Source organism: Bos taurus, chromosome 14 (assembly GCF_002263795.3).
Source record: "Bos taurus isolate L1 Dominette 01449 registration number 42190680 breed Hereford chromosome 14, ARS-UCD2.0, whole genome shotgun sequence".
Classification (NCBI taxonomy): domain Eukaryota; kingdom Metazoa; phylum Chordata; class Mammalia; order Artiodactyla; family Bovidae; genus Bos; species Bos taurus.
In genome coordinates, this window is record NC_037341.1 from 18164245 (window position 1) to 18187954 (window position 23710).

The 23710-nt window shown below is 39.8% G+C and overlaps 1 protein-coding gene across 1 annotated transcript; it reads left to right on the forward strand.

The window, feature by feature from the left end:
* The first annotated feature begins 337 nt into the window (after positions 1–337).
* On the forward strand, positions 338–19646 carry LOC515601 (hyaluronan synthase 2-like). Its single transcript, XM_010811980.1, is given in 3 exon segments — positions 338–964; positions 17074–17175; positions 18717–19646. Coding segments are annotated over 3 exon segments (1659 nt in total).
* Positions 19647–23710: the final 4064 nt, after the last annotated feature.

Consider the following 23710-nt stretch of genomic DNA (forward strand, 5'->3'; position numbering starts at 1 on the left):
TTATACACTTGGCTATGACCCGGAATATAAAGTGCATCTTTTAGACAAATAATCTAGTAATATTTGCTTACACATTATGATTTTCAATGGTACGTCACACCCTCATCTCATTTAATGTTTAAAAGAGTCCTCTCAGGTATGTCGAAAGGGCATCCTTATCCTTTTTTGGCAGATGGGCAAACTGAGATGCAGAAAGTCAACAGAGCTAGTTAAGTGACAAACTCAGGGTTAGAACACCAGGAATGCTTCTAGTCCAATGTGCTCCCTATGGTACCCTGTATGTAACAAGTGTGGGACAAGAGTGGCTAACCAAGTGTATCATGTGATTGCTTCACAGATGCCTTGTGAGGGGTTTCTATCTATCCTGAGAATATTTGGAACCACACTTTTTGGAGTCTCTCTCCTCACTGGAATGATCCTTTCTTATGTTATTGGCTACCAGTTTATCCACACAGATGATTACTATTTATCTTTTGGACCATATGGTGCCTTTTTAGCTTTACATGTTCTTATTCAAAACCTGTTTGCCTTTTTGGAGCACCGGAAAATGAAAAAGTATGTAACTATCCCTGTTAACTTGAACAGAACTGTTGCTCTTTGCATTGCTGCATATCAAGAAGATCCAGACTATTTGCGGAAATGTTTGCGATCTGTGAAAAGGCTAACCTACCCCGGAATTAAAGTTGTCATGGTCATAGATGGAAACTCGGAAGATGACCTTTACATGATGGACATCTTCAGTGAAGTCATGGGCAGGGACCAGTCAGCCACTTATATCTGGAAGAACAACTACCATGTGAAGGGTCCTGGAGAGACGGATGAGTCGCACAAAGAAAGCTCACAGCATGTCACCCAGTTGGTCTTGTCCAACAAGAGTATTTGCATCATGCAAAAATGGGGTGGAAAAAGAGAAGTCATGTACACAGCCTTCAGAGCACTGGGGCGAAGTGTGGATTATGTACAGGTAGGTCTCCACATCTGCCAGGACAAACATACATTTAAATAAAGCATCTTTTGTATCTCTCCAGTCATATGCTATAGCTCATGCTTGTCCCTTCTGGACAAGTACTCCTTTCAGTTCATCTCAAAACAGTCACCAGGGAAGCCCAAGAATACTGGAGTGGGTAGCCTGTCCCTTTTCCAGGGGATCTTCCCAACCCAGGAATTGAACCGGGGTCTCTTGCATTGTAGGCAGATTACTGGGGAAGCCCCATGACTGTTGAAAGCACATTTCAAGAGAGAAAGAGATATAAATCATATAAAATGGTTAAGACAATGAAAACACTTCACTTGTGCAATGTTATAGGTTAGAAATCAAGATTCTTTTGATCAGTAGATCTGTCTCTTTCCCTTTCTTCCCTTTTCTCCCACCTTGGGCCTGCTAAGTCAAATCCAACATTATTTTCCACAATCTTAAAATCAGCCTTGTAAAAAAAATAGTCTGTTCCAGCAGAAAGGTCTTGAGAAAATCTACAGGCCCTAGGAAGTTTTTCATGGAGTCTAGGCAAAAAAAGAATGGAGAACACAATTTTGATTTAAAAGGAAAAGGAATTCAAAATTTAGACACAGAGAAAAAGAACAGAAAATTGGAAAAGGGAAAGGGGGGAGGAAAAAACAACTTTTCAGAGCAAAACCTAAGTCATGTTTATTTCACTCCCCAAATAGCATTACCTCATTCACTGCAACTTGACCTTTGAAAACATTTGTGATGGTGTTTGCTTGTATGAAAATTAGACAGGCTGTGTCTCTCATTAATTCCCTGCCTGCACACTCTTGGGTTTCTCCACTCCTAGTTGTCATTGAGGCTTTCTTTTTTAGAGTGTTAGTAGGGTTCCTGTGAGATTTTTTTTTTTTAATGGGGGGTGGGTTATGGAAGTGTTTCTTTTTTTCCCTTGGTTTTATTGAGATAGCTAGCAATAGAGTGTTTTTACAAAAAATATATAAACAAATCTCATTTAAGAATAGGTTAACACAGAAATTATTACAACATTATAAATCAACTATACATTCATAAAAAAATAGGTGTAGGGATTTTCCTGCTCCTGGGAGTTTTCTAGTTATAATTTTTTACAGAAACTTTTAGTAGATTTTGGCCATAATTGTATCAAGAAAGGAGAGATATTTCTGGCTTACAAAATCTGATGGACACGTTCCCCTTCTGTTGAAAGCAAAATTCTAGTTTTCAGAGGACCCATTGTATTCGTTAGGGGCCTTTATGATGCCCAGTGGGTCTCTCTGTGTGTAATGGGAAAAGAATGGGCTCTGGGCTTCAGTGTCAACTGACTGAAGTTCTAGTCATAGTAATAGCTGCTGATCTTGAGGAAGACCACCTCCCAAACCTTGGTTACCTGGATACAAGAAACTAATTTCACAAGGGGTTTGAGATCATTATTACAAATCATGTATCCAAGTGGGTTTTACAAAAGTTGCTAATGATGGTATCGTTAACTTTATGAAAAAGCTTGCTGGTAATATTAATACTATTTTTTATATGATCATCTAGTGCTGCTGCTGCTAAGTCGCTTCAGTCGTGTCCGACTCTGTGCGACCCCATAGACGGCAGCCCACCAGGCTCCCCCGTCCCTGGGATTCTCCAGGCAAGAACACTGGAGTGGGTTGCCATTTCCTTCTCCAATGCATGAAAGTGAAAAGTGAAAATCAAGTCACTCAGTCGTGTCCGACTCTTTGCGACCCCATGGACTGCGGCCCACCAGGCTCCTCCATCCATGGGATTTTCCAGGCAAGAGTACTGGAGTGGGGTGCCATTGCCTTCTCTGGATCATCTAGTACTTACTTGAAAATTATGGTCCATGTCAATTCCCACCACAGAGTGAATTTGTTTAGTCTTTTAAGAGTTTTGAAGTATTTCTTTTTAAAAATTAATTAATTTTTGGCTGCACTGTGTCCTTACTGAGGCACACACTGAGCAGCGAGGTGGTGCTGCCACTCTTTGTCGTGGTTGCAGGGATTTCTCATTGCTGTGGCTTCTCTCGTTGCAAAGCACGAGCTTTAAGGCATGCAGATTTCAGTAGTTGTGGCAAATGGGCTTAGTTGTTCCTGCATATGGGATCTTACCGGACTGGGGATTGAACCCATGTCCTCTGCACTGGGAGTCTTCCTGCCAACCACTGGACCACCAGGGAAGTCCTGAGGGGTTTCATAAGTTGATACCATCTGTATATTAATCTCTTCTACGGAATTGATAGAATTTCACTCCTAGGTTCTTCTAATTTCTAGAGCTGTCACAATTTAAGTAGTTTTAATTAACACAGGACATCTTCACATATTTACCTAGTGCAACTTCAGGCTCAGATGAGAGAATAAAACACTTAAAGGAAAGAGTAACTTGGAAACTTGCAGAGGATTTGAAGAATGAAGTCTAAAAGAAGAGAACATCTATTTTGATACTTTACCTTTAATTCTAGTTAAAACAATTGTTACATTTGTCCTTTCTAATCAAGAAGTTATTGTGTGGGGTTCCTTTTGTTTTTCAACCTGCTCCACCCAAACTGCCTTCTCCCATCATTTTTGTTTTGAATTTTGTTCGTATTCTTGATAATTTGACATTGTACCTGTCCAAGAAAAAATAAAATATAAAATGTTAGAATAGGCTTCCTGCTACAGATGTAATCAGGCTTGAGAACTTCTCTTCCTTCAGGATGAAGCCTCCAGATCTATTGACCTCAGCAGCAACTGGTAACTGGGCCCTGAATCCTTTATGGACTCTGAGCCCATTCCAACCATTCAAGTAAGGGTAACAAAATCTTTTGGTATTCTGCGACCAGTAAATTCCATTTATCCTTCATCATATCCCCAGATATTTAACCACTCTGGCCTATAGCAGTGGAAATTACTAAAATGCCAATGTTGTTGTTTTTCAGTCATTAAGTTGTGTCTGAATCCTTTGCGATTCCATGGACAGTAGCCCACCAGGCTCCTCTGTCCATGGGATTTCCCAGGCAAGAATACTGGAGTGGGTTGCCATTACCTCCTCCAGGGGATCTTCCTGACCCAGGGATTAAACTTGTATCTCCTGCATTGGAAGGCAGATTCTTTACTGCTGAGCCACTAGGGAAGCCCAAAATTCAAACATATGTATCAATATAACTGATTCAGTTTGCTGTACACCTGAAATGAATACAACATTGTAAGCCAATTATACATCAATAAAAATTGAAAAGAAAACAAAAACACTGTTCCAGGGTCCAAGAGTTGTAGAGCAGAAGCCCCAAGAAGACCAAGGAGGGAGGGGGTCGAGGTTATCAGCTCCTGAGCATTGCAAGTGCTTGGATGTGGAGTTCAAGTTGTTTAGGGGCAGAAGGAAGCAACGTTCTTCCTAATACACAAGAGAGAATTGAGACTAGGGGAAGAAATTGCCCATCTGCTTATACTTGCTAACCTGGCTGAAGAACACTGCTTAAGTGTTCAGAGAGATGGCCAAAATGATTGGCTTCCAGTTGCAGCTGGATCCTTGGCACTTACTTATCAGCACTCTTTGCACTTGATCTTGAATAGATGTCTTGTTTATTCCTCTCGTGTCTGTTATTTCATGTCTTCGTCACTCTCCTAGGGCCTTACCCAAACTCCTCCCTGTTTGACTACCTGTGATCTTGCCTCCTATGAAAGAGAACAGCAAAAGTACTTACTCTGAAGGCTATCAAGGCCTTCTTTACTCTTTCCTGCTTACAGTTCCAAAGGTACTGACCTTATTTCTTATCTCAAGGCAACCTTCCATCTACCTCCGAAGCGCTCTCAGTTGGCATCCTCTGGTATATTCCAGACCAATTTTTATCAATTATCACCTCTTTGTCTAGCTCTCTCCACTATCATTTCTAGTCTTATCTACTGATAACTGTCTCAGTTTTATAGTCCCTCAAACAGTTAACATTGACGTGGAATATGGAAGGAAGATTTAGTTTAGGATAAATCCAACATAGTAGCAAATTCAAAAGTGATGCTAGTGGCTCCTTTTGGAGACAGAGAAGATATAAAAACAGAAGAAGAAAAATAACAAAATGAGAAAACAAAGATATACAGAATGAGAAATAAAGAGGAGAATGAGGAAGATTTTCTTAATCTTGAATAATGAGGAAAATTTTCTTTTCTCTGATCTGCCTAGATACAGTTTAAGGTAGGGCAAAAGTCTTATCTTTTCAAAATATTACTTATGTTAGTTTTTTCATTTGTCTAAATAGCACAAGATTATGGCAGTGTTCTAAAAAATGTAGAAAACCACAATAAGCAAAATTTAAATCATCTGCCACAAAAACTTGACCCAAACATAGATTTTTCAAATAAATACTTCCTGGTATATATGTCTTCTATCCTTTTTTAAATTTGAAATTATGTTATATTTGCCATTTTGAATCATACTTTATTCTACAATATCAGAAAACTTTAAGTATCTTGTGACACCTAGATTATTTAATTTCTTTAACATATCTCCTATCACTGAACATGGATTTAATAAGGTAAGTGGCCACCAGTCTGTGTGATGAAGGATAAAAATTGTCTTATGATGTGTGCAATAGGGATTTCCCAGGTATAAAATATACAATAAATTTGAACATTTTTTTCGTATTTTTTTCGGCCACTCTTATGGCCGAAAGCAAAGAGGAACTGAAGAGCCTCTTGATGAAAGAGGAGACTGAAAAAGCTGGCTTAAAACTCAACATTCAAAAACTAAGATCCTGGCATGACATCCAGGCCCATCACTTCATGGCAAATAGATGGGGGAACAAGGGAAACAGTGAGAGACTTATTTTCTTGGGCTCCAAAATCACTGCAGATGGTAACTGCAGCCATGAAATTAAAAGATGCTTGCTTTTTGGAAGAAAAGCTATGACCAACCTAGACAGCATATTAAAAAGAAGAGACATTACTTTGCCCACAGAGTTATGTCTAGTCTAGTCAATATCTGGTCTGTCCAGTCAAAGCTATGGTTTTTCTAGTAGTCATGTATGGATGTGACAGTTGAACTATAAAGAAAGCTGAGCACTGAAGAATTGATGCTTTTGAACTGTGGTGTTGGAGAAGACTCTTGAGAGTCGCTTGGACTGTCAGGAGAGCCAACCAGTCAATCCTAAAGGAAATCAGTCCTGAACATTCATTGGAGGGACTGCTGCTGAAGCTGAAGCTCGTATACTTTGGCCCCCTGATGTGAAGACTGACTCATTGGAAAAGACCCTGATGCTGGAAAAGGTTGAAGGCAGGAGGAGAAAGGGATAACAGAGGATGAGATGGTTGGATGGCATCACCGACTTGAAGGGCATGAGTTTGAGCAAGGTCTGGGAGTTGGGGATGGACAGGGAGGCCTGGTGTGCTGCAGTCCATGGGGTTGCAAAGAATCCAATATGAGTGAGTGAACTGAACTGATGAACATTTTCTAAAAGGGAAGTATGTAGGAGACATTGTTCATTTTTCAGTTGCTAAGTCATGTCCAACTCTTGCAACCCCATGGACTACAGAACGACATGCTTTCCTGTCCTTCACTATCTCCTGGAGTTCGCTCAAACTCATGTCCATTGTGTTGATGATACCATCCAATCATCTCTCCTCTGTTGCCTCCTTCTCCTCCTGCCCTCAGTCTTTCCCAGCATGAGGGTCTTTTCCAATGAATAAGCTCTTCACATCAAGTGACCAAAGTATTGGAGCTTCAGCATCAATCCTTCCAATGAATATTAAGGGTGATTTCCTTTAGGTTTGACTGGTTTGATCTCCTTGCTCTCCAAGGGACTCTCAAGAGTCTTCTCCAGCACCACAAACTGAAAGCATCAATTCTTTTGTGCTCAGCCTGCTTTATGGTCCAACTCTCATATCCAATCATGACTACTCTAAAACTGTAGCTTTGATTATACAGACCATTATCAGCAAAGTGATGTCTCTACTTCTTAATATGCTCTCTAGGTTTATCTTAGCTTTCCTTCCAAGGAGCAAGCGTCTTTTAATTTCATGGCTGCAGTTACTGTCCGCAGTGATTTTGAAGCTCAAGAAAATAAAATCTGTTACTGTTTTCACTTTTTCCCTACCTATTTGTATGAATTGATGGGACCTGATGCCATGATCTTAGTTTTTTGAATGTTTGGTTTTAAGCCTGCTTTTTCACTCTCCTCTTTCACCCTCCTCAAGAGACTCTAGTTCCTCTTGACTTTCTGCCATTAGAGTGGTATCATCTGCATATCTGAAGCTGTTGATATTTTTCCCAGTAATCTTGGTTCCAGCTTATGAGTCATCCAGGTGGCATTTCCCATGATGTACTCTGCAGAGAAGTTAAATAAGCAGGAAGACAATATACAGCCTTGATGTGCTCCTTTCCCAATTTGGAACCAGCCTATTGTTCCATGTCTGGTTCTAACTGTTGCTTCTTGACCTGCATACAGGTTTTTCAGGAGACAGGTAAGATGGTCTGGTATTCCCATCTCTTTCAGAATTTTCCACAGTTTGTTGTGATCCACAAGGTCAAAAGTTTTAGCATAGTCAACGAAGCAAAATAGATGTTTCTTTCTGAAATTCCCTTGCTTTGTCTATGATCCAACAGATGTTGACAATTTGATCTTTAATTCCTATGTCTTTTTTAAATCCAGCTTGAACATCTACCTGGAAATTCTCAGTTCATGTACTGCTGAAGCCTAGCTTGAAGGATTTTGAGCATAACCTTGATAGCATATTGGGAAGATGCCCTGGAGAAGGGAAAGGCTACCAACTCCAGTATTCTGGTCTGGAAAATTCCATGGACTGTATAGTCCATGGGGTCTCAAAGAGTGGGACATGACTGAGCAACTTTCACTTTCACTTTGTTAGCATGTGAAATGAATGCAAATTTATGATAGTTTGAACATTCTTTGGCATTGCCCTTCTTTGGAGTTGGAATGGAAACTGACCTTTTCCAGTCCTGTGGCCACTGTTGAGTTTTCAAAATTTGCTGACATATTGAGTGCAATATTTTGACAGCATCATTTCACTTTTCATATAGGAGACAACTTTATTATGAATTTAATCTGATAGCATTCTAGCTATCCAAGATTCATTGAGCAGGAGAAAAATAAGACTGAATCATTCATAATAGTAGAGTTGACCAATATTATTTATGAATTTCATTTTTGTAAATTAACCTACTATCTAATTTGTATACTACCCCAAAATCAATAGTTGCAGTGCTTTTTAATCATTTTCATGTGTGGAGTGGCAAAAGATTTGTCAGCCAATATTCATGTTCTCTGCTGAAGTCAAACAAGATCATGCATGCCTTCTTGTCTCAGCTTTTGCACAGTAAACAAGTAACTTGTTTAGTCTATTATCATGTTTTTGTTTAAAATGGTCCCCAAGTATAATGTCAAAGTGCTATCTAGTGTTCATAATGCAAGAAAGTTATAAATGCCTTGTGGAGAAAATAGGTCTGTTAGATAAGCTTTCTTCAGGCATGAATTCTAGTACTGTTGAATGTAAGTTCACTGTTAATGAATCATATGTATGTGTGTGTCTTTGTGTGTGTTTTAAAACAGAAACACAAATTTAAAAAATTTAGCCAATGATCACTAGACAAAGATGTGATCAGAGACTTGGAGGAGTCAAACCCTGTATTTCAGCTGAAAGAAATTTTTGACATCTACTAATTCATTGTTCATGGACCTTGGTAGGAACATACCTACTGTGAATAACGAGAACTGATTGTATATAACATTTGGTTGATTCTTGTTTTATATAGGAAATCTAAGTGAAATATTCTGAGGGCACATGTTGAGAATTTATGTTGCTTTGTAGTCTTCATTTTATATGACAAGATGGACAGAAAGAAGTTTTGGTTTGTTCTCAGTTTCCTGCGTGCAGACCATGTCCTGTGGTTTTCCCCAGTGTCAAGTTAAGCTCCTCATGAACTGGGGTATTTTCCCCCACAGCTTCTAGCCCAGAGCTGAACAGCCAACCTTTGTGAAGTTATACACTTTTATTAATTGGTGAAGAGACAGGGAGAAATTCTGCTTCTACTAGATTGGTTTTAAGAAGGGCTAGAGTTCTACCCTTCACACACAAACAAATAGATACTATATGTCCGTGAATTTATTTCTTTTCACAGACTACGGTAGATGATGGTTTTCTAGTTGGCACTCTATCACCAAATATATCCAGAAACTGAGCTTCTATAAAGAACTCTTTAATCCCGCTATAACAAACCCCTCCCAAGGGATTTCTGAGAGCTTTCGCTTCTGACAGTTAAATTCACCATGTGAACAATCTCTCTCAGAGAACTTCTGGCACTTTGCTGTTGGAAACTGGGAGGGGGGGGGACCAATTTAAATAAATAGAACCTCAGAAGTTTGGTTAAGTTTAGTCTTTTCAGAGAGACAGTTCCCTTGGTTTGCTTCTGCTCACAAGCAGGTGGAGTTACTTGAACATTAGTTCTAGATTGCCACCTTCCTGTTGTTTTTAGTCTTATTTTAGCTTTCTGGTTTTACCTTTCCTGGCTTGAGTCAATAGAGGTGGGTGTGGCCATAAACTCTTGATGCTGAGAGGTTGAAAGGTGGGTTGAACTTCTGCCTTCACTTTTTACTACCTTAGTGACTGATCTTCCAGGCTTATAACTGTATATTTACAAAACAGTGATAGATAAGGCAAGATCAGAAAAACTTTGCTATTGGAGGAATCTGTCTAGGTTTCTTTCGAGACTTGTGTTAGAGAAATACTATTGATATTTTCTACAGTGGAAAACTTACGCCTCAGTTCAGTTCAGTTGCTCAGTCGTGTCAGACTCTTTGCGACCCCATGGGCTCCAGCATGCCAAGCCTCCCTGTCCATCACAAACTCCCAGAGTTTACCCGAACTCATGTCCATTGAGTCGGTGATGCAATCCAACCATCTCATCCTCTGTTATACCCTTCTCCTCCTGCCCTCAATCTCTCCCAGCATCAGGGTCTTTTCAAATGAATCAGCTCTTCGCATCAGGTGGCCAAAATATTGGAGTTTCAGCTTCAACATCAGTCCTTCCAATGAATGCTTAGGACTGATCTCCTTTAGGGTGGACTGGTTGGATCTCCTTGCAGTCTAAGAGGCTCTCAAGAGTCTTCTCCAACACCATAGTTCAAAAGCATCAATTCTTCGGTGCTCAGCTTTCTTTATACTCCAACTCTCACATCCATACATGACTACTGGAAAAACCATAGCCTTGACTAGATGGACTTTTGTTGGCAAAGTAATGTCTCCGCTTTTGAATATGCTGTCTAGGTTGGTCATAACTTTCCCTCCAAGGAGTAAGCATCTTTCAATTTCATGGCTGCAGTCACCATCTACAGGGATTTTAGAGCCCCAAAAAACAAAGTCAGCCACTGTTTCTACTGTTTCCCCATTTATTTGCCATGAAGTGATGGGGCTGGATGCCATGATCTTAGTTTTCTGAACTTTTTACTTTTATCAACTTTCACTTTTATCAAGAGGCTCTTTAGTTCTTCTGCACTTTCTGCCATAAGGGTGGTGTCATCTGCATATCTGAGGTTATTGATATTTCTCCCGGCAATCTTGATTCCAACTTGTGCTTCTTCCAGCCCAGCGTTTCTCATAATGTACTCTGCATACAAGTTAAATAAGCAGGGTGACAATATACAGCCTTGACGTACTCCTTTTCCTATTTGGAACCAGTCTGTTGTTCCATGTCCAGTTCTAACTGTTGCTTCCTGACCTGCATACGGATTTCTCAAAAGGCAGGTCAGGTGGTCTGGTATTCCCATTTCTTTCAGAATTTTCTACACTTTATCATGATCCACACAGTCAAAGGTTTTGGCATAGTCAATAAAGCAGAAATAGATGTTTTTCTGGAATTCTCTTGCTCTTTCAATGATCCAACGGATGTTGGCAATTTGATCTCTGGTTCCTCTGCCTTTTCTAAAACCAGCTTGAACATCTGGAAGTTCACAGTTCATGTATTGCTGAAGCCTGGCTTGGAGAATTTTGTGCATTACTTTACTATCAAAATGTGGGCCACTGGAGAAGGGAATGGCAAACCACTTCAGTATTCTTGCCTTGAGAACCCCATGAACAGTGTGAAAAGGCAAAAAGATAGGACACTGAAAGATGAACTCCCCAGGTGGGTAGGTGCCCAATATGTTACTGGAGATCAGTGGAGATATAACTCCAGAAAGAATGAAGGGATGGAGCCAAAGCAAAAACAACAGCCAGTTGTGGATGTGACTGGTGATAGAAGCAAGGTCCAATGTTGTAAACAGCAATATTGCAAAGGAACTTGGAATGTTAGGTCCATGAATCAAGGCAAATTGGAAGTGGTCAAACAAGAGATGGCAAGAGTGAATGGTCGACATTCTAGGAATCAGCAAACTCAAATGGACTGGAATGGGTGAATTTAACTCAGATGACCATTATATCTACTACTGTGGGCAGGAATCCCTTAGAGAAATGGAGTAGCCATCATAGTTAACAGAAGAGTCTGAAATGCAGTACTTGGATGCAATCTCAAAAAGGACAGAATGATCTCTGTTCGTTTCCAAGGCAAATTTATGCCTACGTGTTGTCTATTTTTTTTTTTTCCCCTAGAAAAGTGAGAACATACTGGACCAATATAGAAAGACAAGAAAATAAAAACTGGGTTTTATTTAGAAAATATATCTGTCATGCTTCTAAATAAGCAATATAAAAGTAAAAATTAGAAGTTAACCCTGAAATTGATATAATTTAGGTAAATCTAGAGAGGTGATGTTTACTTTTTATAACTGGATACCCTATCTACTCCTTAAGTCAGTGGTCCTCAACCTTTTTGGCACCAGGGACCAGTTTTGCTGAAGAAAATTTTTCCACAGACTGGACGGCGGGGGGGATCGTTTGGGCATGATTCAAGCATTCAACATTTATTGTGCACTTTAATTCTGTTATTATTACATCTGTTCTACCTCAGATCCTCAGGCATTAGATCCCAGAGTTTGGGGACCCCTGCCTTAAGTCATATAATGCATTTAAATTATTCTAATAATGCATTTAATTTGCTGTTTTCACCAAGTATTTTTTTTATTTGTAAATAATCTCTTCAGAAAAAAACTATAATTAGTAAAATTGAAACACATGCATTTTTAAAATGTTGGGATTCCTTAGTTAATTATGTGAGGGTGTCATGCCAAATATGTGTAAACTCCACTTCACCTGTGAGGCTTTATGCTTCTACAGATTGTTTTCTTAGTTTTTTTTTTCAAAACTGGCATATCAAATCCCTACTATTTTTATGAAGTAGTGAGAGAACTATAAAAATAATTACATTTCGTATAAACAGTTAGGCTAAATCTTGATTAAATTCCATCCAGGACTGCCATACTTGGGAATTACAGATAACACCTCCATCTGCCAACCATGATATTTATTGTTTGGATGGGGAAGTTTCTACCAAAAAGTAGATTGTTTCAGGCAAAGTCATCTTCTTTTGGGAGAAGCTAGGGGGTCAGTCAGGCAGATTTCTTCACTGGTGCTGACCAGGTAATTCCAGTTTGACGGCTTAAACATCACATTCTTTGGAGAGGCTTAAATTACAATTAGGTTCAATATTAAGTCTTGATTTGCTGACATGGGCTAAGCACAACTGAATCCATTTTGGGCCTATTGCTTCTTTTTAACAATTCCCATATTTAGACCAGACTCTCAGCTTAACTGGAGAAGGCAGTGGCAACCCACTCCAGTACTCTTGCCTGGAAAATCCCGTGGACAGAGGAGCCTGGTAGGCTGCAGTCCATGGGGTCGCTAAGAGTTGGACATGACTGAGCGACTTCACTTTCCCTTTTCACTTTCCTGCATTGGAGAAGGAAATGGCAACCCACTCCAGTGTTCTTGCCTGGAGAATCCCAGGGACGGGGGAGCCTGGTGGGCTGCCGTCTATGGGGTCGCACAGAGTCGGACATGACTGAAGCGACTTAGTAGCAGCACAGCAGCTCAGCTTAACAGGGCTTTCCAAAGCAGGAGAATCTGCCTACCAGTGCAAGAGATATAACAGGTGTGGGTTCAACTCTGGATCGGGAAGCTCCCTTGGAGGAGGAAATGACAACCCATTCCAGTATTCTTGCCTGGAGAATCCCATGGACAGAGGAGCCTGATGAGCTACAGTCCATGGGGTCACAAAGAGTTGAACATGACTACATGCCTGAGTATAGTGCAGCAGCACTCAGCTTAACAGAGACATGATCAAATTTTAAGGAATTGTTCTTTAAAAAACCTAGGAAGTGCTCTTTAGGAACATTTGCTTGGCAGTAAGTGACTGTGAACATGGCATTTAAAGTTTTGAAAGAATACAACGTACCAGGGAGAGTATGATGACTATTATAAAAAGGATAATTCCCAATGTGGATTTTAGGACCAGGATCCCCAAGACCCAAGCCAATCAAAATCAAATAAGTTCATTTTAAATAGTGCTGCAGTGAACTTTAGGGTACATGTGTTTTTTGAATTGTGATTTTCTCAGGGTATATGCCCAGGAGTGGGATTTCTGGGTCACATGATAATTCTATTTTTAATTTTTTCAAGAACCTCCATACTGTTTTCCATAGTGGCTGGATCTTATGAAATGAAGTAAGTCAGAAAGAAAAGCTAATATCATATATTAAAGGATGTATATGAAATCTAGAAAATTAGTACAAATGAACTTAGTTCCAGGGCAGGAATAGAGACACAGACATAGAGAATGGGCATATGGATACAAGGAGTAAGGAGAGGGTAGGATGAATTGGGAGCTTAGGTTTGACATCAATACACTGCCATGTATAAAATAAATAGCTAATGGGAACCTGCAGTATAGCATACAGAGCTCAGCTTGGTGCTCTATGATGACCTAGAGGGGTGCAATGGGGGCATGGGCTGGGAGAGAGGTCCAGGGAGGGATATATGTATCCATATAGCTGATTCACTTCATTGTACAGCAGAAACATACACAACACTCTATAGCAACTATATGCATTTAAAAAAAAGAAGTGAAAAAAAGAGAATGAATTAAAAAAATCAAGAAGTCCATGAAAAGACCCCATTGAAAGAATCTTTTTAAGCCAAGTGTTTTGCTCAGTGATCTTATGTAACTGAGTTTCCATTTCCCCAGAAGTGTTAATGCAGGTAGTTTTGACCACAACACTGCCATGCGCTTTCTGTGTAGGCAATCATAAACCCAAGGAAAATGATAACCACAATTAAGATAGATACTATCTGGTCACATATCACTTCCACTAAGCTGGCACTGTTAATGAATTACAGCATGATGAACAGATTCAAGCCAATGCCAGAGTACTGGAAGGAAAGAAAAAGAAAAATACAGTGTTTCACTTTTAGTTAAGCTATAAAGGTTTTGATCTGGTATCTTGGGTGGAAGAAAATTATGTTGATGTCAGCTACTTCTCTTTCTCATCAACTTGATTTTGAGGTTTCTAGCTAGTGTGAAGTTTCTAGAGTCTGAAGGAGACCTTCTTAATGTAGAGATGTGGACCTAAGGTTCTAGTTCTTGAAGTTTGGCTGCCATCTGTATGTATAGTGGGGAAAACCTGGTACAGTCCCTTCTAGGAGATTTAAGGGCAGTCTTTGTCCTTAGTGACTGCCAAGAAAATGAGTGGGAGAAAATTGGCAACGTTCATTTGGAGAGTCTTAGCCATATATTTGAGGAAACTAGAAGAATTCTGGATTTAATCCAGTTTATAGGTATGTAACAAAGCCTCTGATGCAATTAACAGGACTAGAATCTAATGTCTAGGCTTTCCTGATAGCTCAGTTGGTAAAGAATCTGCCTGCAATGCAGGAGACCTGGGTTCAATCCCTGGGTTGGGAAGATCTGCTGGAGAAGGGAAAGGCTACCCACTCCACTATTCTAGCCTGGAGAATTCAATGGACTGTATAGTCCATGGGTCTACAAAGGTACAAACAGATATGTCTGTTAGGGGTTCATGATATAGAAAAATCCCAACCATTTTCTTGGTTTCAAAATTGCAGTTTTTGACTCATATAAAGATTTTTTTGAGAACAACAATTAGAATTACTACAACTGCTTCAGTTAATTTACATCTGCTTTTATGTACAAAGGCCTCGAAGAATACTTAAGACTCTAGAATAAGGAATGAAGGCCATGCAGGTTCCCTGTCTGACTGAGTGCCATTTGCCAAGTTAAGATCATATGGACATCCTGCTTCAGAATTATACAACTAATTTCAAGAGAATTACTTTCCTGTATTTTATTCACTATATTAAAATGGAGGGGAAATCACGGTTAAACATGCCTCCCTTTCAATACTATCTCAGAAAATTTTGATATCTTTTAGATTGTGGGACAAGTTGCCTAAAAGTAAAAGTTGCTCCATTGTGCCTGACTCTTTGTGGCCCCGTGGACTGTAGCCTGCCAAGCTCCTCTGTCCATGGAATTTTCCCAGGCAAGAATACTGGAGTGGGTAGCCATTCCCTCCTCCAGAAGATCTTGCCAACCCAGGGATTGAACCCAGGCCTCCCGCACTGGGGGTGGATTCCTTACTGTCTGAGCCACCAGGGAAGCTCTAAAAGCCTTAGTTAAAGCAATTAAAAAAAAAAAAAGACATCTTGAGTGACATGGTATTTTCTGAGTCCTGGAAACCTAGGATGTTGCCTAAGACATGAGACTTTCATTGCTAAAATTGGGAGCAACCATAGCAAACTAGGAAAAGCAGGTCACTTCGCAAGATATTCCTGGTCCATCATTTCAGCTGTTCTAGCCAACAATGTCATTAACTTAAATACTGAGCTTGCTGAAAAGCAAGCTTTTTTTTTTTTTTTGTATTGGGGCCATGATATAACAAATTCTGTCAGCCCTCTGATACTTACTTATTAAGACTTAGTGACAGTAATACTGAAAATATAATATATATGCCCAATTAACTGGACATGGAACAACAGACTGGTTCCAAATAGGAAATGGAATACGTCAAGGCTATATGTTGTCACCCTGCTTATTTAACTTATATGCAAAGTACATCATGAGAAACGCTGGACTGGAAGAAACACAAGCTGAAATCAAGATTGCTGGGAGAAATATCAATAACCTCAGATATGCAGATGACACCACCCTTATGGCAGAAAGTGAAGAAGAACTAAAAAGCCTCTTGATGAAAGTGAAAGAGGAGAGTGAAAAAGTTGGCTTAAAGCCCAATATTCAGAAAACGAAGATCATGGCATCTGGTCCCATCACTTCAGGGGAAATAGATGAAGAAACAGTGGAAACAGTGTCAGACTTTCTTTTTTTGGGCTCCAAAATCACTGCAGATGGTGATTGCAGCCATGAAATTAAAAGACACTTACTCCTTGGAAGAAAAGTTATGACCAACCTAGATAGCATATTGAAAAGCCAGAGACATTACTTTGCCAACAAAGGTCCACCTAGTCAAGGCTATGGTTTTTCCAGTGGTCATGTATGGATGCGAGAGTTGGACTGTGAAGAAAGCTGAGCGCTGAAGAATTGATGCTTTTGAACTGTGGTGTTGGAGAAGACTCTTGAGAGTCCCATGGACTGCAAGGAGATCCAACCAGTCCATTTTAAAGGAGATCAGCCCTGGGTGTTCTTTGGAAGGAATGATGCTAAAGCTGAAACTCCAGTACTTTGGCCACCTCATGCAAAGAGTTGACTCATTGGAAAAGACTCTGATGCTGGGAGGGCTTGGGGGCAGGAGGAGAAGGGGACGACAGAGGATGAGAGGGCTGGATGGCATCACCGACTCGATGGACGTGAGTTTGAGTGAACTCCGGGAGATGATGATGGACAGGGAGGCCTGGTGTGCTGCGATTTATGGGGTCACAAAGAGTCGGACACGACTGAGTGACTGAACTGAACTGAACTGATACTAGGAAAGATTGAAGGTGGGAGGAGAAGGGGACGACAGAGGATGAGATGGTTGGATGGCATCACTGACTCAATGGACATGAATTTGAGTAAGCTCCGGAAGTTGGTGATGGACAGGGAAGCCTTTCATGCTGCAGCCCATGGGGTCCAAAGAGTCAGACATGACTGAGTGACTGAACTGAACTGGACTGAACTTAGACTATAGGGATTGTAATCAATTGTCTTTAATGTTTCATTCACTTTTTAATTTTTCTATGTAGGTCTGTGATTCAGACACCATGCTTGACCCTGCCGCAACTGTGGAGATGGTAAAAGTTTTAGAAGTAGACCACAAGGTTGGAGGTGTTGGGGGAGATGTCAAGGTGCGTATGGCTTCACTTTTTGCATGGGTCACTTTTAGAAGCAAAAATGACCCCTTGAACATACATTTACTCCACATCAAACTCTGTGCCAGGTATTGGTTCTGGGGCTGGAGACACATTAGAATGTGCTTTGGACATACTATACTGTGTCTTCTTTTGTCTAAATTGAAATAATTTATGATTTCTTTGCTTAATCCTGGGTTATAACCCATGTATTTAGTGGCTGATAAGTTATATAAAACATAATGTGTATGTTAGTCACTCAGTCATGTCCGACTCTTTGCGACCCCATGGACTGTAGCCTACCAGGGTCCTTCATCCATGGGATTTTCCAGGCAAGAGTACTGGAGTAGACTGGGTTGGTTGCCATTTCCTTCTCCAGGGGATCTTCCTGACCCAGGGACTGAACCTGGGTCTCCCGCATTGCAGGCAGTCTCTTTACTGTCTGAGCCACCAGGGAAGCCCAAAAATATAATGTGTATGTACTATTTCCACCATATCTTCTTGAGCCATAACTTAATGTTCTGATAAGATGATATTGGAACTCACTTAATACAAGGATTAAACAAAATGGAAGTATGGCAGGAATGGATTTTATATTGTATACCTATGTCTTTAAAACTTGTGGTTTTCCAATTATTTATTTCATGTTATTTGCTATCAATGGGGAAAGAGTGAAACCAATATTAACGAAGGTGATTTGAAATGTGTGGGATAGTGAAATATATATGTGAAAGTATGTGAGGTTTAAATGAGTTCTTTGTGAAAGTGCAATTAGTTTTTAGCAAAAGACAAGAAGCATATGGAAGTTTGATTTAAATTTAGGTATCGCATTACTGTACAATCCATATATGCATAGTGATAGTGAAGGCAAAGAAGATGCACCAGGTGGACTAAGAAATAGCCTGATGATAGAAGAGAAGCAAGCAAAATTCCACTGAAACTGAACAAAGTTGAGATAGAGGAGATAATTATGAAATATTGCCAGAAAAACAATGTTCAACAAACTGTATACAGAGCCTTATTACAGGATTCAAGTTTTGGGTAGAGAACACAGGAAACCGTTTTATCACTGGCATTGCAAAAAACTAGGGAAGAAGGAGAAGGAAAAGCAGCAGAATTGCATACTGGAGATTAACCAGAGCAGAAGAAAACAGGACTTACCAATTTTCAAATATTGAATGGTAAGGAAGAGGGGGAGAGAATTTAGGAACTGAGAATTAAGGCTAAAGAAACCCGACAATATTATAAAAAGAACAGGAAGAAAAATCATAGTGAAAAGAGTACAGAGAGTGATAGAATAAAAAAAAATTTTATTATCTAGTCCCAATACATGCAATCCACTTATAAAATTAATCCAGTAATAAAGAATCAAAGAAAATAAAATATAACTGTGTCAAAAATAGGGAGAAAGCCAAAATAGGCAAACAAAATAACAAAACACTCTAGGTAGTAACCTCAGGATGGTGCAGCTTTTACTGGCATTTTCAGCAGATTTACCTTTATGTAATTATTTTTACTTCCTTTTATTTTCCTTGCAGATTTTAAACAAGTATGATTCCTGGGTCTCCTTCCTCAGCAGTGTGAGATACTGGATGGCTTTTAACATAGAAAGGGCCTGTCAGTCTTATTTTGGATGTGTCCAGTGCATTAGCGGACCTCTGGGAATGTACAGAAACTCCTTACTGCATGAATTTGTGGAAGACTGGTACAATCAAGAATTTATGGGCAGCCAATGTAGTTTTGGAGATGACAGGCATCTAACGAACCGGGTGCTGAGTCTGGGCTATGCAACGAAATACACAGCTCGATCCAAGTGCCTTACTGAAACACCTAAGGAATATCTCAGATGGTTAAACCAGCAGACCCGCTGGAGCAAGTCCTACTTCTGAGAGTGGCTGTACAATGCGTTGTGGTTTCATAAACATCACTTGTGGATGACCTATGAAGCCGTCATCACTGGGTTCTTCCCTTTCTTTCTCATTGCCACGGTAATCCGGTTCTTCTACAGGGGTAATGTTTGGAACATCCTCCTCTTATTGTTAACCATCAAGTTAGTGGCTCTTATAAAGTCATCCTTTGCTATCTGCCTTAGAGGAAACATTGTCATGGTCTTCATGTCCTTCTACTCAGTGTTATACATGTCAAGTTTACTTCCTGCTAAGATATTTGCAATTGTGACAATAAACAAAGCTGGGTGGGGCACATCTGGAAGGAAAAAAATTGTTGCTAATTTTGTGGGACTCATTCCAGTATCGGTCTGGTCTAAAATCCTCCTGGGTGGTTTGATTTTCACCATTTATGAGGAAGTTAGAAAGCCATTCCCAGAATCCAAAAAGAAAGCTCTAGTTATTGCTTTATCCATCTATGCATGCTATTGGGTTGTGTTTTTGATGCTCTATGCGGTTTTTGTCAAGAGATGCGGCAGGTGGAAGAAGAAAGAGCAGTACGACATGATGCTTGATGTATAATCTTACACTGAAGTTTGCAGACGTTCACAAAACCTTCTTCCTCTAGGAACTATACTGATTGTACAGAATTGTGGGATCAGATGATGGCAACAAAGGAAACATATCACTGTTTCTGGGACAACTGAGAGAGTAGCACTGGCAGATATACACAGCCATGTGTAAAAAAGATAGCCAGTGTGAACCTGTTGTTTTACATAGGGAGCTCAGCTTGCTCTATAATGACTTAAAGGGGTACAGTAGGGGGTTGTGGTGGGAGGAAGTCTCAAGAGGGAGGGGATATATGTATTAATGTATTTATGGTTGACTTATGTTGTACAGCAGAGACTAACACAACATTGTAAACTCCATTTACAAATAAATTTGAAAATAAATTTTTAAAAATTGGTTTTATTTTGATTCGACCAATTTTTATACCTCATCAATAAGAAGCAGCTCAGATTTAAGCTGTTATTTCTATAAAAATGAGAAGAATTTTTGTGTATGCAATTTCCCCTACAGTACATCCACCAAACAGTGTTTTGGCCTGCTGCTGCTGCTGCTGCGTTGCTTCAGTCATGTCCGACTCTGTACGACCCCATAGACGGCAGCCCACTGGGCTCCCCCATCCCTGGGATTCTCCAGGCAAGAACACTGGACTGGAGTGGGTTGCCATTTCCTTCTCCAATGCAGGAAAGTGAAAAGGGAAAGTGAAGTCCCTCAGTCATGTCCGACTCTTAGTGGCCTCATGGACTGCAGCCTACCAGCCTCCTCCATCCATGGGATTTTCCAGGCAAGAGTACTGGAGTGGGGTACCATTGCCTTCTCCGGTGTACCTCGCTAGCCACGCTTTATGTGGGTTATCGTGGAAGAAAAGGATTTTGGAAACACAAGGAAAAGTTCTTTCAACAAATACAACCTCTGTGTTTAAAACAGATAACCAATAAGGACCTAGTGTATAGCACAGGGAATGCTGCTCAATGTTCTGTAAAAAACTCAATGGGAAAAGAATTTGAAAAAGAACAGATACAGACATATATATAACAACCATTTTGCTGTACACCAGAAACTGACATAACATTGTTAATCTGCTGCTGCTGCTGCTGCTAAGTCACTTTAGTCATGCCCGACTCTGTGCGACCCCAGAGACAGCAGCCCACTAGGCTCCCCCGTCCCTGGGATTCTCCAGGCAAGAACACTGGAGTGGGTTGCCGTTTCCTTCTCCAATGCATGAAAGGGAAAAGTGAAAGGGAAGTCGCTCAGTCATGTCCGACTCTTCGTGACCCCATGGACTGCAGCCTACCAGGCTCCTCCGTCCATGGGATTTTCCAGGCAAGAGTACAGTTTGGATAAATGCAATTCAATATATCATTTTGTTTTGTAGCCTCAGCATACCTAATCTTATTTATGCACTAAACTTATTTAACCTGACTTTCTTTTTTTCGGCTTTCTAGTTTACTTTACATGTTTGTATGAGGTTTATATGGTTGAGTTGGATAAACTATAATAAACATAAATCATGTAGATTAAAGATTGGCAGATCCAGCTCTGTCCTCTTTTACATTCTAGGGAGGATTTTTTTCTGAATTACACAGATAATTTTTTCATTTCTCCTGTTCTTGGCCTGCACAACTATGCTTACACACTTACATTTATATTAAGGTTTTCTTTTTTAAAAAAATGTACATTCAGATCTTCTGCCCAATGTTTAAAAATTATTTATTTATCTATTTTTGGCTGCACTGGGTCTTCACTGATGTGCACTGGCTTTCTTTAGTTGCAGCAAGCAGGGGTGACTCTTCGTTGCAGTGTGTGGGGTTCTCACTGTGGTAGCAGTAGCTCCTCTGGTTGCATAGCATGGACTCTAGATGGTGGGCTCAGGAGTGTGGTGCGTGGGCTTAGTTGCTCCTTGGATTGTGGAGTCTTCCTGGACCAAGTATTGAACCTGTGTCCCCTGTATTTGCAGGGAGATCCTTAACCACTGGACCATCAGGGAAGCCCTCCATCAAGGTTTAATGTCAAGAATTAGCACATAAAAATAGATGCACCTGGTACAATTAGCCTGGCTACTCCAGAGCTTCAATTTTCCAGTTTGACGTTTGAAATGACTCATCTTGCCCTGTGACTAGTGTTGTGCAGAATTACGTTAAAAACAAAAACTAGATTTCTTGGTTTGCTTCCTTTTGCACAGACTTTGCCCTTTTTCTTTATCTTGGTTTGCATTTTACTCTAAAACCTGAAATGACTTTTTCTTCCCCCTCTCCATATTTACTTGTCAAAATTCTTCAACATCCTTCATTCAAGGCATAATTTTTCTACCATTTTCTTCCCCAAATACCTCAGCTTAAAAGGTTTTTTTACTCCCCTTCACTCTTATACTTCATTTTATTTCTACCATGCAGCTCTGTTTTTTTTTTTTCTTCTGACTTATGTTATGAATATCAGTGCACATGATAATATCCTGGAACACTAAAAGTTTTTGAATCTGATGCTACATTTTCAGCATTTTTGAGTCCTCTGCGGTGGCTAGTAGAGTCAAGGGTTCAATATAATTCGGTGAATAAGTAGATGAACGCCTGAAAGAAGGACGTTCAGGATGAACTCAAGTAATGAATCTTCTTTGAGGGGAGTCTGGCGTTTTTCTCAATTAGCTTACAGGAAAGGCTGTGAAGGCTGCGCTTCAGATTGGGCCAGTGGACTGATACCTGCGTCAGGGGAAAGAGAGTTACCTTGGCACTGTCTACTAAGTTAAGACATTCACCCAACAGACAGACTTTGAGTGTGATTGTGTGCCAAACTGCTGGGATTTCAAAAATAAGAAATGATGCCTGCTTTTAAGGAATTCTTTGAATTTCTCCAGCAAGCCAGGCTTCAACACTTCTGTGGGCATTTCCAAAAGCTCTTCCCAACCAAACGTCCTTCCCTCTATTACCTTTAATTAACTCTTTTGTTGTTTTTTGTTTGTTTGTTTATTTGCTTTGGTCGCAAGAAGAGGTTTGTAGGATCCTTGTTTCCTGACCAGGGATCGAATCTGAGACCCCTGCAGTGAAAGCTTGAAGTCTCAATCAACAGATCTGCTGGGAAGTTCCCCAAATTAACTCTTATTCCATCCTTCAACCGCACTTTAGTCATATTTTCTCAGGCACTCCTTCCATGATTATTTCTCTATTATATTCTCCTATGAACATTGTCATACTTATTTTTAATTTTCCTTCTATGATTCCTTGTTTGATATCTGTCTCTCTCATTATAGGATAAACTCAGTGGAAGAAGGAAATGCGTGAGATTTTTTAAGCATCCCATCCTCTGAGTCTAGTGTAGTTTGTCACGTGGTAGGAGCTCAATAAAAACTTGTGGACTGAATAAATGGGTGAAGGAATGAAATTCCCAGTACAGTTTATGAAACAGCCTGAGTCTGATTTCTGTAAAAAAAAAAAAAAGAAAAAGAAAAATCTCCGAACTTTTCATTTGTAAAGAATTCCTTTATACCTGGATAGACAAATAACTTAGATGGCAGAGTTTCATCAGTTTAGGGAAAGGAACATTTATGGGTAGGAAGCTCTTTCTTAGCTATGAGAAAGGTAAAGTGATAATTCACTAGGATTTCTATAAAGATTTATAGACACTGAAAAAAATCTTATTCTTAATAAGTTAAATGTTAAGTGATGCATTTCCTATTGTGGTATGTGGTTCATGTTTTCTCTGATACAATTTGGATAAGTATTTCCGACACCTGTTCCTGTGTTACCTCTTTTCCTAGATTATGGAGCTAATCCCATTATTGAAGAAAAGCATTTTCTTTTTTATTTCTCTTTTATTATCTTTTATTTCTCTTTTATTATCTTTCTGATAATACATTTTGTCTTCAAAACACAAAATATACATGTGTATTAATATATGATTAATAGTTGCTTAAAAACAGCACATGTACATCAAATATATTTGTGGAAACATCTCTTTGCAAGACTAAGTCTCATTTGTCAACGAACTCAACTCAGATTACCACCTTCTCCTGAAATCTTAATGCAAGTTTGTGTGCTCGGCATGCAGTGAGGACAACCAAACTGAAAAGGTGGGGTTTGGAGCTG